General features: G+C 36.9%; 1 protein-coding gene across 2 annotated transcripts in view; it reads left to right on the forward strand.

Moving 5' to 3' along the window:
- Fyb (FYN binding protein) overlaps positions 1-18,368 on the forward strand; it is an 85,686-nt gene that overhangs the window by 53,331 nt on the left and 13,987 nt on the right. Inside the window, exons 5-13 of one of the 2 annotated variants that reach the window (XM_013018641.1) lie at positions 1,151-1,170; positions 1,629-1,663; positions 2,998-3,118; positions 4,942-5,101; positions 5,738-5,882; positions 10,711-10,733; positions 12,388-12,454; positions 13,510-13,647; positions 15,296-15,321. In XM_013018641.1, the coding sequence (XP_012874095.1) occupies positions 1,151-1,170; positions 1,629-1,663; positions 2,998-3,118; positions 4,942-5,101; positions 5,738-5,882; positions 10,711-10,733; positions 12,388-12,454; positions 13,510-13,647; positions 15,296-15,321 (735 nt within the window). The remainder of the gene's footprint in view (positions 1-1,150; positions 1,171-1,628; positions 1,664-2,997; positions 3,119-4,941; positions 5,102-5,737; positions 5,883-10,710; positions 10,734-12,387; positions 12,455-13,509; positions 13,648-15,295; positions 15,322-18,368) is intronic. The other variant, XM_013018642.1, reaches the window with a different exon arrangement.

Below are 18,368 nucleotides of genomic sequence, written 5' to 3' on the forward strand. Positions count from 1 at the left end.
GCTCAAGGCTCACACTCTACCACTTGAGCCACAGCACCACTTCTGGTTTTTTATTGGTTTATTGGAGACAAGAGTCTCATGGACTTTCTTGCTTGGGCTGGCTTTGAACCATGATCCTCAGATTTGGCCTCCTGAGCAGCTAGTATTACAGGCGTGAGCCACTGGCACCTAGCTTTATAATTGTTCTTTTTTAAAAATTTTTTTTTATTGCAGAAATACTGTACAGAGGGGTTACAGTTACATGAGTAAGGTAATGAGTACATTTCCTATCGAGCATTGTTTTTCCTCTACCATCCCTTCCCTCCCCCCTCCCATTTTTCTAATTTGGGGAGGGGAAGGGAAGTAACACAATGCTGAAAATAAAGATACAGGTTGACCCATTGCAACAATGAGATGTACAAGACACTATGTTGAAAACAAACTTTATAATTGTTCTTAAGATATTATTGCTCTTAATAAGAAAATATGTCTTAATGGTGAGACAAAGAACAGGAGGAACCTATGCAATAGCAATATTCACAAAACAATGTGTTGGAAATAATCTATATAACTTGGGGGGGGATCGGGAAGAGAGAAAGGAGAAAAATGAGGGAAGGGGTAACAAGTTAGACACAAAATGTAATCATCACCTTACTTAGGTAATTGTAACCCGGCTGTACATCACCTTGACAATAATTTTATTTAAAAAAAAGAAAATATGTCTTGATATCTAGTACAGTTGGTATTACAATAAACTCTTGAGTAGTAAAATATTTTAAAATGTAATTAGATTTGTCTCATACATGAAAGCAAATCTAGAGGAACACTTAAGTCAAAAGTATGTATTACTTTTGATTTTTTTGGCAATACTTTGTTCCATGAAAGCTCATAGAAACAATGAATTTGCCTTATAAATAGGGTAAAAATAAGTGTGTTAATTTTTTGGAGCTTTTGCTTTATTTTATAAAAATGTATAAAAAGGTTTGTACCAGGTTACAGGTATCAAAAGAATCACAATGAGGATCTAAGGCACATATTCTACTTTGTACCTCTCCACCAACTATAGAACATTGGATTTTCAACTGTTTGAAATAATATCATATCTAATAATCATACATTAAAGTGTTTCTTAATTGCAGTATATTAACTTTATTCTATTTTCATCCTTTAGGTATTGGAAACCTAGAAGAGGTCAGATTTTTTTTAATTTCTCTTCTTATATGGCCAATTGAACAATTATTTGTGACTTATTTCCTATGGATACAAACCAAACAACTAAAAAATTATACATGTAATGGTGACAGTGTTGCCAATTACAATCTTATTTTATGTAACTTGCTTGAGACATAAGACACCAGTCAGTACACTGACTCAGTAATCAGTGTTGAACTCATGTCTTGCTGTATCTGAATGACATGACATGAAAGACACAGTCTTTTGTACCTGCTTTCTTAGTCTATCTCACAAGACAAAAAAAAAAGAGACAAACATGTGTATATATACACAAGTTATACAAATTATATTTGTATATGCAAATTATACAAGTTCACAAGTACGGATTAACAAAATATCGTATCAATTCAATATGTGTATCTTTGTTACCTTTCAGAACAATCAAATCTAATTAGTCTCCGTGTTTTTCTTGACAGGAACAAGAGAGTGAAGGAGAAACATATGAAGACATGTATGAATTCTATTTTTCTAACCAGAACATGTTTCTTATAAGATGAACATGAGATTTTGTAAGAGGAAGTGATGGCTTAAAACAATACTAGAAAGAAAAACTTGTGTTCATATGATTGGCATGTAGTAACAACCCATTATCTAAACAGAGGAGACTCCTGTGTTGTTTTACTTCTTTGAGGATTCTAGGAAGGAAGACTAGTAGAAACACTCAAGAGAGGGAGTCAGACATGGAAATCAATAGTTCTTGCTCTTAGTATGCCCTGAGCACATGAATTTATTACGTTCTTCCCCTGGGCACAGGGCACTATGAGATATAGTTTAACACATCACTCAGATGCCAAGTTTCAGCTTCCTGAACAATGTATGGGAAAAAATGGCTCCAAACAGGTTTCTAGATGGACTAAGAAATACCTTAGAAAGGGGGTAAAAGTAGAAATGAATATTTTAAATTGTATGTTCAGCTTAGATATCTTCATTTTCTCTACTTAATTCTTTTTTTTTTTTGTCAGTCATGGAGCCTGAACTCTGGGCCTGGGTGTGTCCCTCAGCTCTTCAACTCAAGGCTAGTGCTCTACCACTTGAGCTACAGTGCCACTTCCAGTTTTCTGGTGGTTTATTGGAGCTAAGAGTCTCACGGACTTCCCTGCCCGGGCTGGCTTTGAACCTCAATCCTCAGATCTTAGCCTTCTGGGAAGCTAGGATTACAGGCATGAGCCATGGGCACCCGGCTTTCTACTTCATTCTTTTTTTGGGGAGGGGGGGTTGTGGGCCTGAACTCTGGGCCTGGGCGCTAGCTCTTCAGCTCAAGGCTAGCGCTCTACCACTTGAGCCACCGCATCACTTCTGGCTTTTTTTTTCTTGCTTATGTGGTGCTGAAGAATCGAACCCAAGGCCTCATGCATGCAAGGCAAGCGCTCTACCACTGAGCCACCTTCCCAGCCCCTCTACTTCATTCTTATTCAACCAATTCTAGCTAAAGGTTTGAAATCAAAGTTTGCATGAATGCCTGTGAATGTATGCTCATGTGTGCCCATGTAAGAGAGATATACATAATCCTATTCACACCGGCATGCAGCAAGGATGGACCCTTTCTACACAGTGACTTCCACTTATTGGCACAAGTTGAAAGGGGGATATTCTTGGGGGTGTCCCTAGAAGGCATCCTCAACTGTTGCCTTCTATTACCTTTAAAAATAATCTCACATACCTAGGATTTTAAAAGCCCACCTTCACCTACACTGCAAGGTCCCCTTTTCTGGAGGATAAAATAGTGAAACCTGATCCATTCATCCACACTTGCACATACAGACTCCTGACAATTTATGTTCACAGAGAAGCTTCCAAAGAACGGGAGAAGAAACGAGAGAAGGAAGAAAAGAAAAGATTAGAACTGGAGAAGAAGGAGCAGAAAGAAAAAGAAAAGAAAGAACAAGAGTTAAAGAAGAAATTTAAAGTAAGGCTTCCTTGAAGTAATACCTTTTTGTAACTTTCACACAAAAATGGCAGCATTCTTAAAAACATACATACTTAGAGAAATAGTTAACCATTCTTTTTGAAACAGGACCGATCTTTGTGACAGTTCTTTCTTTGTCCAATATGCTACCTTATCCTTGTACTAAAATATATATGTATGTGTACATATATGTAATATATAGATATAATAAAATCCAACTAAAATATATTTTGAGGGTATATAGTTACTGGGTATCCAGGAACTTTTGTTGATTAAATGAATGAATATTCAATTACTGAACTTCAACTTAGTTCACCTAGTTATGCATTTCCTAGTGGCCTATTTATGCCATGAGTATAGAATTACCCATGAGGATGGGTGGCCTGATAGCACATAATTTAGTCAGGTAAGTGACACAGTGTCTCCTGGAAGAACCAGACCCATCCAGGGTAACACTTCTTTGAGTTACTTCAGTTGCTGGTATCTGAAACTGATCTTCATGCTTGCCTTTATTAACTTCCAATACCTGCTGCTTTGCGCTCCTTTTATGGATCTCAGTTTCTGAACTCTGTCCTCCTTGATCTCCATAACTGTGCAACTTCTAGTATTACTGCAGCTAAAGTCTCTACTCCCAGGGAAGACTCCCTACCTTTACCATCTTGGATGACATCTCCAATTTTATATGTGTCTAGCATCGCAGATACACTTAGGGTGATTATCTAAATCACAAAACTAGTTCACTTTAAGAAGAATTCATAGCATGTTTGCTTTAAATATTCTTCCATAGAAATGATAAGAATGTGATTTGTTTATGTCTTCTCAATGCACTGATACAAAAAAAAAAGTGGGAGTTCAGAAGCAGTTACAAGAAAAATATCCAGCTAAGAATCAGTTGGGTAGATGTAAATTAAATGCTAGCCCCTCGTAGTAGTTATGTAATCTTGCAGTTATCATTTAACTTTTCTGAGACTCATATTCTGTTCTTTAAAATAAGAAACAGGTTATCTTTCTAGAAAGTTCTTTATTGTATTAAAATATTGCACAGGGATTATTGTACCTATTATAGCTTCTCATTAAATATTGGAAATAACTCACTATATAAAAGCAAAAGTATAATTACAGTGTGGATAGTGAAATATTTTACTAACACACAATACAGGTCTACCAAAGTTTATATTTTTAAGTAAAAAATTAATTATTTAAATAAACTCTATATAACATACTTCTTGAGAAATTGTTTATAATTTTCAAGGAATTGTGAGGTCCTTCTTCACATCTTTGGGAGAAATAAGTTTTACATTATTTTACTTTTTCACTCAAATTACATCTTTATTAAGAAAAAAGTGTAGAACTCAAATCACTAGAAAAAATTCTAGAAGCTTGTCCAACTGTATTACCTTGATAAGAGTTGGAAAATGAATTTATGACTATATAATTTAAAGGAGGATCTCCATCTACCAATGAGACCTCCACATATCCCAGTACAACACATAGCACTCAGCATGGACTGTACATAAACAGTATAGGCTGCCTTTGCAGTTCTCACGCAAAGTTGTGCTATTCTTTCCTGAATGCAGAGAACCTATTCTGTCCTGGTTCTGTTTGGACTCTCTGGTTTTCTCTTAACTCTCTCTATAAAAACATTCACTAGGAATGACATTCCCAATTCCTAGCTGAAACCTTTACATGTTAGATATAAACAAGCTATCAAGTTGTGAGTCTATCTTTCAAAATTGCACTCCTTAATGGTTTCCGGAATGATAAGTAAGCCTGTTTTTGTTTTTCTGTTTTGTTTCATTTTTGCTTTCATTTTCTCATTGTAGCTAACAGGCCCTGTTCAAGTCATCCATCAAGCAAGGGCCTGCTGTGATGTCAAAGGGGGGAAGAATGAACTAAGCTTCAAGCAAGGAGAGGAAATTGAAATAATCCGCATCACAGACAACCCTGAAGGAAAGTGGCTGGGCAGAACTACAAGAGGGTCATGTGAGTCTAACTCGCCTATAGTCTCAAAAGGTTTTCTTTTAAATACTCTTACAAAACTGTAAGCCTCAAGTTAGGAATATGTTCCTAGGTGGATAGACATAGGACAATCTAAAATGACAAGTATAGTTCTTTCTTTACTTCATCTGTATTTTTGCATGCAAAGCAATAGAAAGTTAAATATTCCTCCAGGAAAGATCAAAGGTCATTAAATTCTTCATTTGTATTAAAACAAAATAAAGGTCCATATGAATCACTTTTGAATCTTTAAAATAGACAATAATCTTACCCTAAGGTATAATTGGTAAGACTAATACAGAGTACAGCAAAATAGAGACTATATAGGCGGTCTATATATCAGAATTGCAAGCAAATAACTAAATGGAAATCCTTTCTAATGTTTATTAAACTGCCACCTTAGTGTGTGTGTGTGTGTGTGTGTGTGTGTGTGTGTGTGTGTGTGTGTGACTTTAGATTAAACCCAGAGCCTTGGGCACCTAGGCAAGTGTTCTACTATTGAGCTCTATTTTTAGTAGTAAAGGGGCAGGGGAAACATGTATACAACTGATACCATATTTATAACATTAAAATATTTTAAGTTACAATTACCTAAACCCAAGTCTTTTCCTTTTATGGTAGATGGTTACATTAAAACAACCGCAGTGGAGATTGACTATGATTCTCTAAGACAGAAAAAGAACTCTCTGGGTCCTCTTTCATCACGACCTATTGAAGATGACCAGGAAGTGTATGATGATGTGGCAGAACAGGATGCTATTAACAGGTACATGTCCTACATTCTGTATCCCAGACTCAACTATCTCCTTGCCAGAGATTAGGTCTCTGTCTTGATTGACTACAACACTTCCATATTCCCTAGTGTTCTCTATCAGGCTTTTGCTTGATGAATGACTTGAATAGGCCTGTTGCTACAATGAGAACAATAAAATAAATGTAAGATAAGATAAAATTTAGAGTTTCTTTACTATTCAGAAGACCTTGAAAAATGCAATTTTAAACCACAATAAATCATCACTTAGAATAACCTCAATATGAATGAAAGGTCATTTGAAACTCCCTACTCTGTTATTTTACTTCCATAAATCAAATGTTCTAACAGGCCATTTTCTAGGCCATGTCATATGTATTGTTATTATAAAATACTTTTATAACATTATGGTTTGATCTTAGGGATAAACCAAAGGCAAAAATGATTTGGTAAAATACGATGCATAAAATAGAAAGGTAGACCTCGTTTTTTTGTTTTTTTTTGCTATGAAATCTGAGGCCAAATAAATTTCTTGTTCTTCGAAAATATAACAGAATAGAGATGCATTTTTACTACAGTTCCAATGTATTCTTTAGAAGTAAAAACACATTCCTTATGATCCCTGGGTATCAACTCCATGTCCAACTTCCCATTGTACATTGCTCTGTTTTATTAGAATGACTTCTCCTCCAAAAAGAGTAAGACATCCACCAGGAAAATTCACTACCACCACCACCCCTTTGGGGGCCACTGTTCAAATTCAGGCCATTAACAACTTTCCTTCTTTCATTTCTCACTCTTCAGCTTCCTTGCTCTCCATTTCTTCTCTTCTGTCTCTCTGGCCTAACTCAGATTTTTATTTTCATTTTTTTCCCTCTTTTATACATTTCCATGAATTTTTGTCCCTCTTCTTCCAGTAGTCTCTTTGTAGCAAAAGGCATAATTTTCTCTATTAGAAGGAAATAGAAGAAGAAAAAAATGTCCAACTATGTTAAGAATCCTCACTGCCTGCTTTCTAAATTGAGAAACCCTCCTATTGTGATCACAAACATGTAATCTTTTTGCTTAAAAGTATGCTTGCACACTTTATGATGCAAATATAAAGAAGAATCTTAAAATTACCAACCATTTACAAATGCAGAACCACCAACCTAGTAATGTTCTTAAAGTTTAAAATGTATTATGCTTCTTATAACTCATATGAAGAATTAAATTTCTCTCATGATCTTTTACCTTATGTTATCAGTTAAGCTTATTGCATTCTTCCTGGCAATTGTATCTTGTTAAAGTGAATAAAATCTTGCTATGCCTTCTTATCATCTTCTAAATATGAAGTGAGCAATGTATATCAAAATATTCAATGCATGCCCCTGAGTCCGAAGTTCCTAAGAGTTAGTAAATTCCAGTTATAAGGGTTCAGATGAAATTCCAAGCAGTTATATTCTACAATTTACAGAATTTTCTGGATGTCAGTATGTCCAGAAATGTGTTGACTTCATTTTAATATACTTTATTTTTAATTTATTCCTTTTGGAAGGCTTAAAGAGCTCCACTTGCATTAATAAAGACAGATTTGTACTGGTATGTGTACTGGTAAAAATAAACTTACAAAAAGAAATTACATTTCTTTGTGCATGTGTGTGTGTGTGTGTGTGTGTGTGTGTGTGTGTGTGTGTTCTATGGTTTACACTCAGGGTCTGGGCAGAGTCCTTTAGCTTTTTTGCTCAAGGCCAATGCTCTACACTTGAGCCACAGCTCCATTTCTGGCTTTTGCTGATTAATTTTTTTTGGGGGGGGGTCCGGTCGTGGGGCCTGAACTCTGGGCCTGGGCGCTGTCCCTCAGCTCTTCAGCTCAAGGCTAACGCTCTACCACTTGAGCCACAGCGCTACTTCCGGCTTTTTTCTTTTTGCTTATGTGGTGCTGAGGAATCGAACCCAGGGCCTCATGCATGCAAGGCAAGCGCTCTACCACTAAGCCACCTTTAATCAGCCCTTTGCTGATTAATTTGACATGAAAGTCTCCTGGACTTTCCTACTCAGGCCAATCTTAAAACTTGATCCTCAGATCTCAACCTCTGAGTAACTAAGATTATAGACATGAGCTACTGGTAGGAATAACATTCTTTTTTAAAAAATTATTTAACCATAACTGATATTTAACATAACCCAGAACTGTTGCTATTACCTTTTTCAATTTTATAAAGCCCATATAAATCATAACTCATAAACATGGAGCACAAAAAAGACAATGTCTTACTTAATGAGAAGCATAGTGTCATAATTCTAGCTAACATCCATCTTCTTGGACTCATATTTAATAAGAAAATTAAGAAGGAAACTGCTTCTATACATGTTTGGCTTAAAAACCAACAGCTGCTGCCAGAACAGTACTCATCACAAACAGATCTTGTTCTTAGTAGACAGAGTAGATGACAAATAGAGCCAGCTGCTTTACCTGGCAGGAATAAGAAAAGGTTCCATCTTGTCTCTGTCCTCTTCTTATGCCACCTGCACCCTCAAATTCCCCACCTGCTCTTTCCCAATTCCCCTAGGATGAGAGAAATGATGTGTGCTTCAAATCTGAGAGCAGAGTAAGGCTTAAGAAATGCCACGGCTAGGAAATAGAAATAAGAGAGACAATGGATGAGCAAATGCAGAAGTAGTATTCACTATACAATGCGTTGAAAATGAACTATACAACTTGCGGGCGGGGATGTGAGGGAAAAACTGGGAGAGAGTGTGGGAAGAGATAGCACTGTCCAAAAAGAAATGAACTCATTACCAACTCATGTAACTGTAACCCCTCTGTACATTGCTTTTATAATAACAGGGTTAAAAATTGGCAAAAACTTGTGGACCCTGATAGCTATACTTCCCTCTTTCTTCTTAATGAAAGTACCTGTACTGACTGTGAAACATGGTGAGAAAGGAAATTATATCTGCAAGGATCATTCTTCTACCGCAGAGCAAGCTTCCCTCTCTCTCCCCCCCCCTCCTCTCTCAACAAACACATACTGTCCCCACCCAGATTTTTTCCTCTAATCACTTTGCCATTACCTGTCAAATGGTTTACACTATAGATAAACTGTATAAGGAAGTTGAAGAATTGCTTTACAAAAAAATAATAAATGGGTGACAGTTTTGTATCTTATTTTTTCTTGACAACTTTGTTCTTTAAGTATTGAGTGTGATCAGGCTCCAGTGGCTCACACCTGCAATCCTAGCTACTCAGGAGGCTGAGATCTGTGGGTGGTGATTCCAAGCCAACCCAGGCAGAAAAGTCTACAAGACTCTTTATCTTCAATAAACTACTCAGAAAAAGCTGGAAGTGGTACTGTGGCTCAAATGGTAGAGTGTTAGTCTTGAGAACAAAGAGGCTTGGGGACAGGTGCCCAGGCCATGAGTTCAAACCCCAGGACAGCATTTTTTAAAAATGGCTTTAATAGAAAAAATTACAAAGTGAAGTAACTCAGACTCAGAGAGACAAATAGCTCATGTTTCTCTACAAGCTAGATTTATAATGTGTACAGGATCATATTCATATACATACAGACAAACTGACTAAAGGATGATATACTTAGAGGAGGAAATCAAAGGTGTAATGTCTCTGAACAATTAATTGTTTATCCAAATGAATACAAGGAAGCAGAAACATGTTGGGGGAGGAGCAAGTGAGGGGAGGCATACAAAAAGAGGGAGCACAGGTGAGTAAATGCAGTCATTATATTTAATGTACACTGTGTAAAAATAAACCACATAACTTGAGGGTAAGAATGAAAGAGGGGACATGATGAAGAGTGACCTTGACCAATAAGCAGTGTACTCATAATATGATTTATGAAATTGTGACCTCTTTGTACAACTACTAAATAATAAAACTAAAAATAAATAGAGTTTGTGTATGAGACCCTCCAAAAGGAATCATACTTGCCAGGAAAATAATCATCTGAGATGTAACTAATTCTAATACCGACTTCTTACACAGATAGAGGTCCCAGGGAAAATGGATATAAAATGGTCACATAAGCAAGAAGAAACTGTACTTCCATTTATTCACAAATTTCCTCTTTATTAAACACAATGTCCATAGCATACTTTTCTACAAAGCTTCTTTGGCCACACTATGGTTTTATTAACTGAAAATTTGTATCAGATCAGTCTTTTCTGCTTGGCTTTTAACATTAAGGAATCAGGTATGAATACATAATTTTCCTGATGGTTGTAACATCAAACTGGTATCTGTTGCTCATGTATGATGCAAAGGCCAAAATTAGAGGGGTGCAGCCGAGGATATGGGCAATTCTGGTCATGTCACTGAATTTTTTAGAATGTGACTTTCTTTTCTGTAAAATGAGAGCCTTGAGCAGATAGATGACTCCTGAGATATTTCCTCATCATCTGTGTGTTCCTTCTTCTCAGAGAACTGACACTGAAGCAAGAGATAAGGGCTAAAACAGATTGTTATTAAAACTGAAATACTTAGCTGGGTGCTGGGTGCTGGTATCTCACGCCTGTAATCCTAGCTATTCAGGAGGCTACAATCTGAGGATCACCGTTCAAAGCCAGCCTGGGCAGAAAAGTCCGTGAGACTCTTATCACCAATAAACCACTCAAAAGCCAGAAGTGGCGCTGTGGCTCAAGTGGTAGACCGCTCGCCTTGAGCTGAAGAGCGCAGCAACAGCGCCCAAGCCCAGAGTTCAAGCCCCACAACTAACCAAAAAAAAAAAAAAAAGCATTCTCTTCACCTAATAACTTTTACTTAGAATGTCATTAATCTTTTATACACTGTCCTTCTGAGAGCTATGTATTTCATATATTAAATATTTCTGATTTTTTTTCCTAGCCACAGTCACAGTGGGAGTGGAGGTAAGCCATGCACTCATTATTGCTTACAAGTTTCTTCACAAGTCTTTCTCATTTATGAGTATATTATGACATTTTTGTTTGTCAAAAATGAGGGGAAACTCAGTGGAGAAAGATTATGGGTCTATGAGTCAACGGCCTGTATTCTGGTTAGACCTGCTGAGCAGCGTCACCTTTTTATTCTGAGTCTGTTATGGGTCCTGGACTGACCCCACATCCCATGTATCCTAAGTATCTGTGTCACTTTCAGAAATGTCCTTATATGGATGACAGCTTACAAGACTGCCCTGACCATAGCTAGATTTCCAGCAATAATTTGAGGAATTTGAACCAATCTTTTCAAAAACTCAAGTTTTTCTACTAAAAAATAAATTTCAAGGTCACTATACATATTCCTCATGGGAGGTGCACAATAAATATTTGATCAATAAATGTTTGTCAAATAGCAGGATTCCTGAAGAGCATAGCATGAGGAATGAAAGGAAGCAAGAGTTTTTTAATCTGAAACTGGATATACTAAATGTCACCTTTTATTTCTTCGTTTCATCTATCATTTTTCATCCCATTTGATTTTCTTCACTATCTTGCTTACTATCATTTTCTTTTTTTTTTTTTTTTGGGTCCGGTTGTGGGGCCTGAACTCTGGGCCTGGGCGCTGTCCCTCAGCTCTTCAGCTCAAGGCTAGCGCTCTACCACTTGAGCCACACTGCCACTTCCAGCTTTTTTCTTTTTGTTATGTGGTGCTGAGGAATCGAACCCAGGGCCTGGAGCATACAAGACAAGCGCTCTACCACTGAGCCACCTTCCCAGCCCCTTACTATCATTTTCTATCTACTCACTCACTGTTAACTAATTTGGGGGGAGGAGAGGGAGAGAGGAGTAGGGCTTGAATTCTGGGCCTGGGCATTGTCCCTTAGCTCTTCAGCTCAAGGCTAGCACTCTACCCCTTGAGCCACTGCACCACTTCTGGTTTTCTGATGGTTTATTGGAGATAAGAGTCTCATGGACTTTACTGCCTGCCTGGGCTGGCTTTGAACTGTGATCCTCAGATCTCATCCTCCTGAGTAGCTAGGATTACGGGTGTGAGCCACTGGCACCGGCTTTAACTAATTTTTTTAACTAAAGCTTTCTTTTTTCTTTTTTTCTTTTTTTTTTGCCAGTTGTGGGGCCTAAATGCCTGGGCACTGACCTTCGGCTCTTCAGCTCAAGGCTAGTGCTCTACCACGTGAGCCATAGCGCCACTTACAGCTTTTTCTGCTTATGTGGTGCTGAGGAGTCAAGCACTGTACCACTGAGCCACCTTCCCAGCCCCCTTAACTAAAGCTTTCTTATCACCTCCTCACTTCTTTTTTCCCATGGTAAATATCTAGTCTATCTACTGTGCAGTTTCACCTTGTCTAATGCCTATTTTTTCCCTTTCCCATCATCTTAAGTGCAGGGTACCTACCTAGTTCCTTTTTTATAATTTCAGCTCTAAAATTTTTACAAAATGATTTTAAAGCAATTATTTTACCTATGTTCTGAGAGTGGAGGAATAGAAGGTTTATTTAAATATTTACTAAGAAATCAAATAGAAAGATTCTTATCCAAATCTGTGACCTCTATGTGACTGATTTATAAAATTAACAGAAGATTTTTCTCCTTACTTCAAATGAAGGGATATTCCCAGTGGAACCAGATGATGACATTTATGATGGAATAGAAGACCAAGATGCTCACGATGGGTGAGAATAATAATGAATCACTATTCTGCAAAATAGAATATACATATATTTAGTTTTGATTTCCAGCTAGATTAAAAAGTAAAAAAGGTGCTTTTAATTACATTCCAAAATGATTTCTGTGTTCTTAATAACAATAGTAAATTAAGTGTGTGACTGCAGCACACTTCAAATGAAATGGTGCATTGTTTGCAAGAATCTCACTATGGCAAAAAAAGCAAAAGGAAGAAGGAGTAAGGTATAGGGGATGCAGCTATTTTCCCAAAAATTTTCCAATAATTTCTTTATCAAACAGTAGTTTTGGTCTATTTTTTGCTGGGCGACAACACAGGGCCTTGGCACTATTCCATAGCTTTTTTTCTCAAGGCTAGTATTCTACCATTTAAGCCACAGGCCTGCTTCTCACTTTTTGCTGGTTAATTAAAGAGTCTCAGAGACTTGTCTGCTGGCTTTGAACCATCATCGTCAGCTCTCAGCTGCCTGAGTATGTGCGATTATAGCTACTAGTGTTTAGAGATTTTATAAAAATCTCTAAAAATTTGTCACTTATATGGCTATTTCTTATATAGCAACACAATTGTTATTTGTTTTCTCTACCACAGAGACCAGTTGTTATAAGTGACAGAACTGATACTGAATATGTAATCTTCTAGCTTAATATGAAATCTCTTTATATTTGTAAGAATAATTTATAAAATAGTCTTTTAGATCAATAATAAAATTTCTCTTTTCACATTTATACTTTTAAGATGTACCAATTAGCTTGATTGTAATCATAAGCAATACTGAGTTGTTATTTGAAATTGACTCCTGACCTAACTTCCTATTTTAAGAACCAAGAAAAATCTCCCTAAGTATTACAAATAAAACTCTCCTAGTAACAACAGTATTCAGACGTTGTGATACATGAGCTTAATAGCACCATTTTGTTTAATTCTCTGGGTAATTTACTGCCTGTATGATCCATGCACTTGAATTATTAAAAATCTGAATGTCCACACAATGTTTTCCCATTCTACTGATTATTACATTCTGATCAATGCCTGCATGCTCCAAAGTTCCACACTACAGGATGAAGAGAAGAGTAGCATGTGGTCCTGGGGGATTTTGAAGAAGTTAAAGGGAAAAGATGACACAAAGAAAAGTATTCGAAAGAAACCTAAAGTCTCTGAGTCAGACAATAATGAAGGTTCATCGTAAGAGCCAACCAACCAAATTCAGTGCACAATAGCTCTACTAACATTAATTTAATTTAATGCTACTAATATTTTATAACCAATAATCAAATCCTGGTAGGCTGAGACCATCTTAATGTTCTTTTTCTATTAATCATCTTAGATTGATTTTAAACCCAGGCATTCGTTGCATAAAGGACCCCAATTATTTAAGAAGCATCAGGTGTTTCAATATTTTTTTCCCATGAACTTGTGTGAAAACACCCATGTATACATAGGCTTACTGTTTCTCATACATTCAGATACACATTCATTCACAAACACTGCCCCTTGAGTAGGACTTTCTTAACTTCAATATCACATCTAAATGTTACAGTTTTAATTCCAGTACTATATGCAACTGCATAGTATTTTACTGTGAGTATGCTTTAAACCACAGATTTGCTAACAAAAAAAAAAACACCCCACTAGAAATGTAGGACAAGAGTTTTCATTTTCCTAGAACATAGTACCTACAGTTTTTCTAACTGTTCCATTATGATACATTAATTCCATTCGAATTACACTTCCCCTGTGCTAAAATTATTCTCAGTATCTCATTTGTCTAAATAAAAACTGAGGTTGAACTTTCTTTTTCCATTCCTTCCCTACACGCACCCCCCCCTCGAATTTACCCTCTGGCACAAATTCCTTACATATGAGTTGAAAAGATCTGAATCATGTTTCATGACAAAAAAAACTCAAAACTTTCTCTTTTATGTGTGCTTAATGTCACTACATTTTAAAAAGGGTTTTGTAAGTTTTTCATTTCAAATAGCATTCCTCATTTCTAACCCTTTTGTAAATAGCAGTCAGTAGACGATACACTGGAAATTTTAAGGAAACACCATGGCAGGTCTTCTTGAATATCACATATGACATATAATCTTGACTTGGAAAGAAGGTTGTTCTTTTCTGCTTCAGTTTCACACCATCTAATTCTGGTTTTGAGTCACTTGGATTAACCCGTCATTCCTGTCTTGTGTTCAGAGGTGTGTTTTGTGTTTGTGTATGCGTGTATAGTTAAAAGTCATAACTCAGGAAGTAATAAATACAATGGTCTTTTTCTGTGGCAACTAAATTCCACTTAATCCCAGTTTCATATGACTCTGTCCATAAGCTTTCACCCTAGGTGGTTATTCCTTTCCTATTCTCCATTCTCCTTGTTCAGGGTAACTATGTGCATATGGAGAAACTTGGTCATATTCCTATGACCTCTTTCAATACAAATGAACAATTTCCAACCAGACCTGTATATGGCACAAGAACTCCAAAATAAAGAGTCCATTTAATTTACTCTGCTGTGAGAAGATTCCCAAACTTCAGAACAGATCTGAAAAACATTGGCCCAATGGCTGTGGGAAAAATAAACCAACTGAGTAATTTCTTGACTCTTGATGTTTGGGGGGTCAGCATTGGGATTCAAGAAGTAGTCTGCCCAATACCAAACTGATGGAAAGAAACTAACTTAGTGGAAAGTGGAGGATAAGAAAGGAATGCTGATCAACAGATAATTAACCACCACTTTATGCCTCTGGGCTATCGCCCATTTATACCTAGCCTACATAAAGGAATTCATTTTCAGGTTTATATTACTCTGATTATAATTTTATTCTCATTTTCTTTCTAGTTTCCCATCTCCTCCTAAACAACTGGGTAAGTAATTTTATTTTATTTATTTTTTGCCAGGCCTGAGGCTTGAACTCAGTGCCTAAGCTTCTTTTGCTCAAGGTTAGCACTCCACCACTTGAGCCCCAGCACCATTTCCAGCTTTTTCTACTAAGGAATCAAACCCAGGGCTTCATGCATGGTAGGCAAGCACTCTACCACTAGGCCACCTTCCCAGCCCGGGTAAGTAATTTTAAAAAACAGATTGTATATCTTACATCTTTATTTCTTGAAGGTAGGGTAGTAGGAAGCACTGGACATGGTTGAAATATGTCTTTAAAAAAAAAAACTGGCCATGGGGCTTGAACTCTGGGCCAGGGCACTGTCCCTGAGCTTTTTTTGCCCAGGGCTAGTGCTTTACCACTTTGAGCTACAGCACCATTTCCAGTTTATTGAAGATAATAGTCTCCCAGAGTTTCCTGCCCAGGCTGGCTTTGAATCACAATCCTCAGATCTCGTCCTCCTGAGTAGCTAGGATTACAGCCTGACCCACCAGAACCTGGCTTGATTCAAAAAACAATGCTACTTTGGGCAAGTCGCTTCACCATGGATGGCCACCATTGCTCATAATAAAGTAGAATGAGAAAACTTTTTAAAGATGTATGGCTTTAAAAATGTTCTTCCAGCAACTCTTATGGTATTATGGATATGTGGCAAATGAAGAACATCAACACCCACCATGGCTCCAACCCAGACTCATTCATTTTTCACAAATCTGGTTCAGATTGTACTTGGAGATGTTTAATATAGCAGGGCTTTTATTTTCTTTGTATAGTTTCAGGCAGCTTCCTTTTCACCTCTGCTGAGACAGATCTTCCAAAGACTATTTTTAACTTTAATCTGAACAAACTAAAATGTTTGTCAGCCAAGAATATTCAAGGACTTTCAAAGAGCTTATTTTTCCTTATTTATAAATATACTAAAAGATTAAGTAAACACCGAGATCATCTATTCTTTCAGAGTCATTAACTGACATTAGAACTTGGTTTGCATTTATCAGTTTGAAAAAATAATGTAAGGACCTACTAACTTAAGTTGATCAATGCCTGTGGATATGCTTGCATCATAATCAATGCATGTTTTTTTAAACTGATGCTGCAAAGAGCAGTCAAGAAGTAGAACAAATGTACTCAATTCATTTTTTTAATGTGGGTTTTGTGGTTTGTTGTTTCTGTTTTCTCAAGTGTGTTTCAAGTGTATTTGAATGAAATGGCAATTTTTACCCTTTTGAAGTATTACAAATTTTTCATACAGCTCAGAAAAGTTAAAACTTGTGAAATTAAGGAATTTATTCACAGAAAGAGAAATACAGTGATTCCTTGTACACTAGAGAACATTTAAATTTTCTGATAATTGTTCCTAAAATTTTTGCAATTTTTTAAAACTCATTTGTTCAACTTAGTTTGTTGTGGAGCATCTTGAGCATAGAGAGGGAACATTCTTCCTAACTTTATAAGAAGTCTAGAAGAAAGAAACATATCTACACACTGAAAAGATCATTGAGTGGGTTTTCTGCCAAAACTGTATCTCATCACCTACTAGTCTCTGAAATATCTGTAGAAATAATCTTTTGGTCTGAAAGTGATACAGTCTTAATATCCCTGTAATATTAAAATTAATGAGGAATGGAATGACAAAAAAGAATGTAGAGATAAAGGGATGAAGGAAGGGAGGGAGTTTGAAAGCAATGTAGTCTTAATATCATGGTAATATTAAAATCAGTGAGAAAGAGATCAACAAGTACAACAGAATATAGGAAGGAAGGGATAGAGGGAAGGAAAGGGAAAAAAGAACGAAGGGAGGGAGGGAGGAAAGGAAGGAAGGAAGAAAGAAAGAGAAAGGAAGGGAAAGGAAGGAAGGAAGGAAGGAAGGAGAAAAAGAAAGAAAGAGGAAGATATAGATAGATAAACAGGATGGTATACGTTATCACAATATTCCAAACCCCAAATGAATTTGAACTTCAATCTCCACTTTCCACTGGTAAGGTAAATACTATCTGAAGATTTCAGTGAATCATCTCCCCTTTTTATTCTTCTCCTTTTCCTCAAGCAGTTTCTGTCTTCAGATACTTCATCTACAATTTACTAATGCTGCCACCACCAATTCATCCATCCTTCCTATCCATCCATCACCCCTGTGCGTGTTCATATCATCAGTCATGGTCCATGATTTGTTTTTTTCTTCTAGATATTGATTGTTATAATCATGGTCATGATTTGATTTTTTTGGTTTTGAGAGAAATTGAACATACCTAGAAATGAAAACCTCTCCCTGTGAGAAACCATGGTTCTCAGAGAAATATATGTAGATTCCAGGAAATCTTCCTTACTGTCCAAGAGGCAACTTTGTATTAAAAACATCAGTAACTGTTCACATCAAAATTGGGAAAAAAAACTCATTGCAACAATGAGATGTACAAGTCATTATGTTGAAAACAAACTGTACAACTTTGGTGGGGGGGAGGAGGAAGATTGGGTGGGGGGATGGGGGAGGGGAGGATGGGAAGGGATGGGAAGGGGAAACAAAGGAACACAGGAGGAGGCTTGATAAGAAATGTACTCATTGGGCTGGGAAGGTGGCTCAGTGGTAGAGCACTTGCCTTGCATGCATGAGGCCCTGGGTTCGATTCCTCAGCACCACATAAGCAAAAAAAAAAAAAGCCGGAAGTGGTGCTGTGGCTCAAGTGGTAGAGTGCTAGCCTTGAGCTGAAGAGCTGAGGGACAGCACCTAGGCCCAGAGTTCAGGCCCCATGACCTGACCCAAGGGAAAGAAATGTACTCATTATCTTGCCCATGTAATTGTAACCCCTCTGTACAGTACAGTATTTTCACAATAAAAAGAAAAAAGAAAAAAAATTTAATCTGGTTAATACTATGCATAATCCCAGCACTCAGGAGTCAGGGAAAGGAGGATCATGAGTTCAAGGCCAGTCTGGGTTTATAGTGAGTTTGTGACAATACCAAATTATAGAAGAAATGCTGTCTCAAAAAAAAAAAAAAATAGGGCCTGGGAAGGTGGCTGAGTGGTAGCTAAAG

The sequence above is a fragment of the Dipodomys ordii genome, unplaced genomic scaffold (assembly GCF_000151885.1).
Source record: "Dipodomys ordii isolate 6190 unplaced genomic scaffold, Dord_2.0 Scaffold41, whole genome shotgun sequence".
In the NCBI taxonomy this organism is placed as follows: Eukaryota; Metazoa; Chordata; class Mammalia; order Rodentia; family Heteromyidae; genus Dipodomys; species Dipodomys ordii.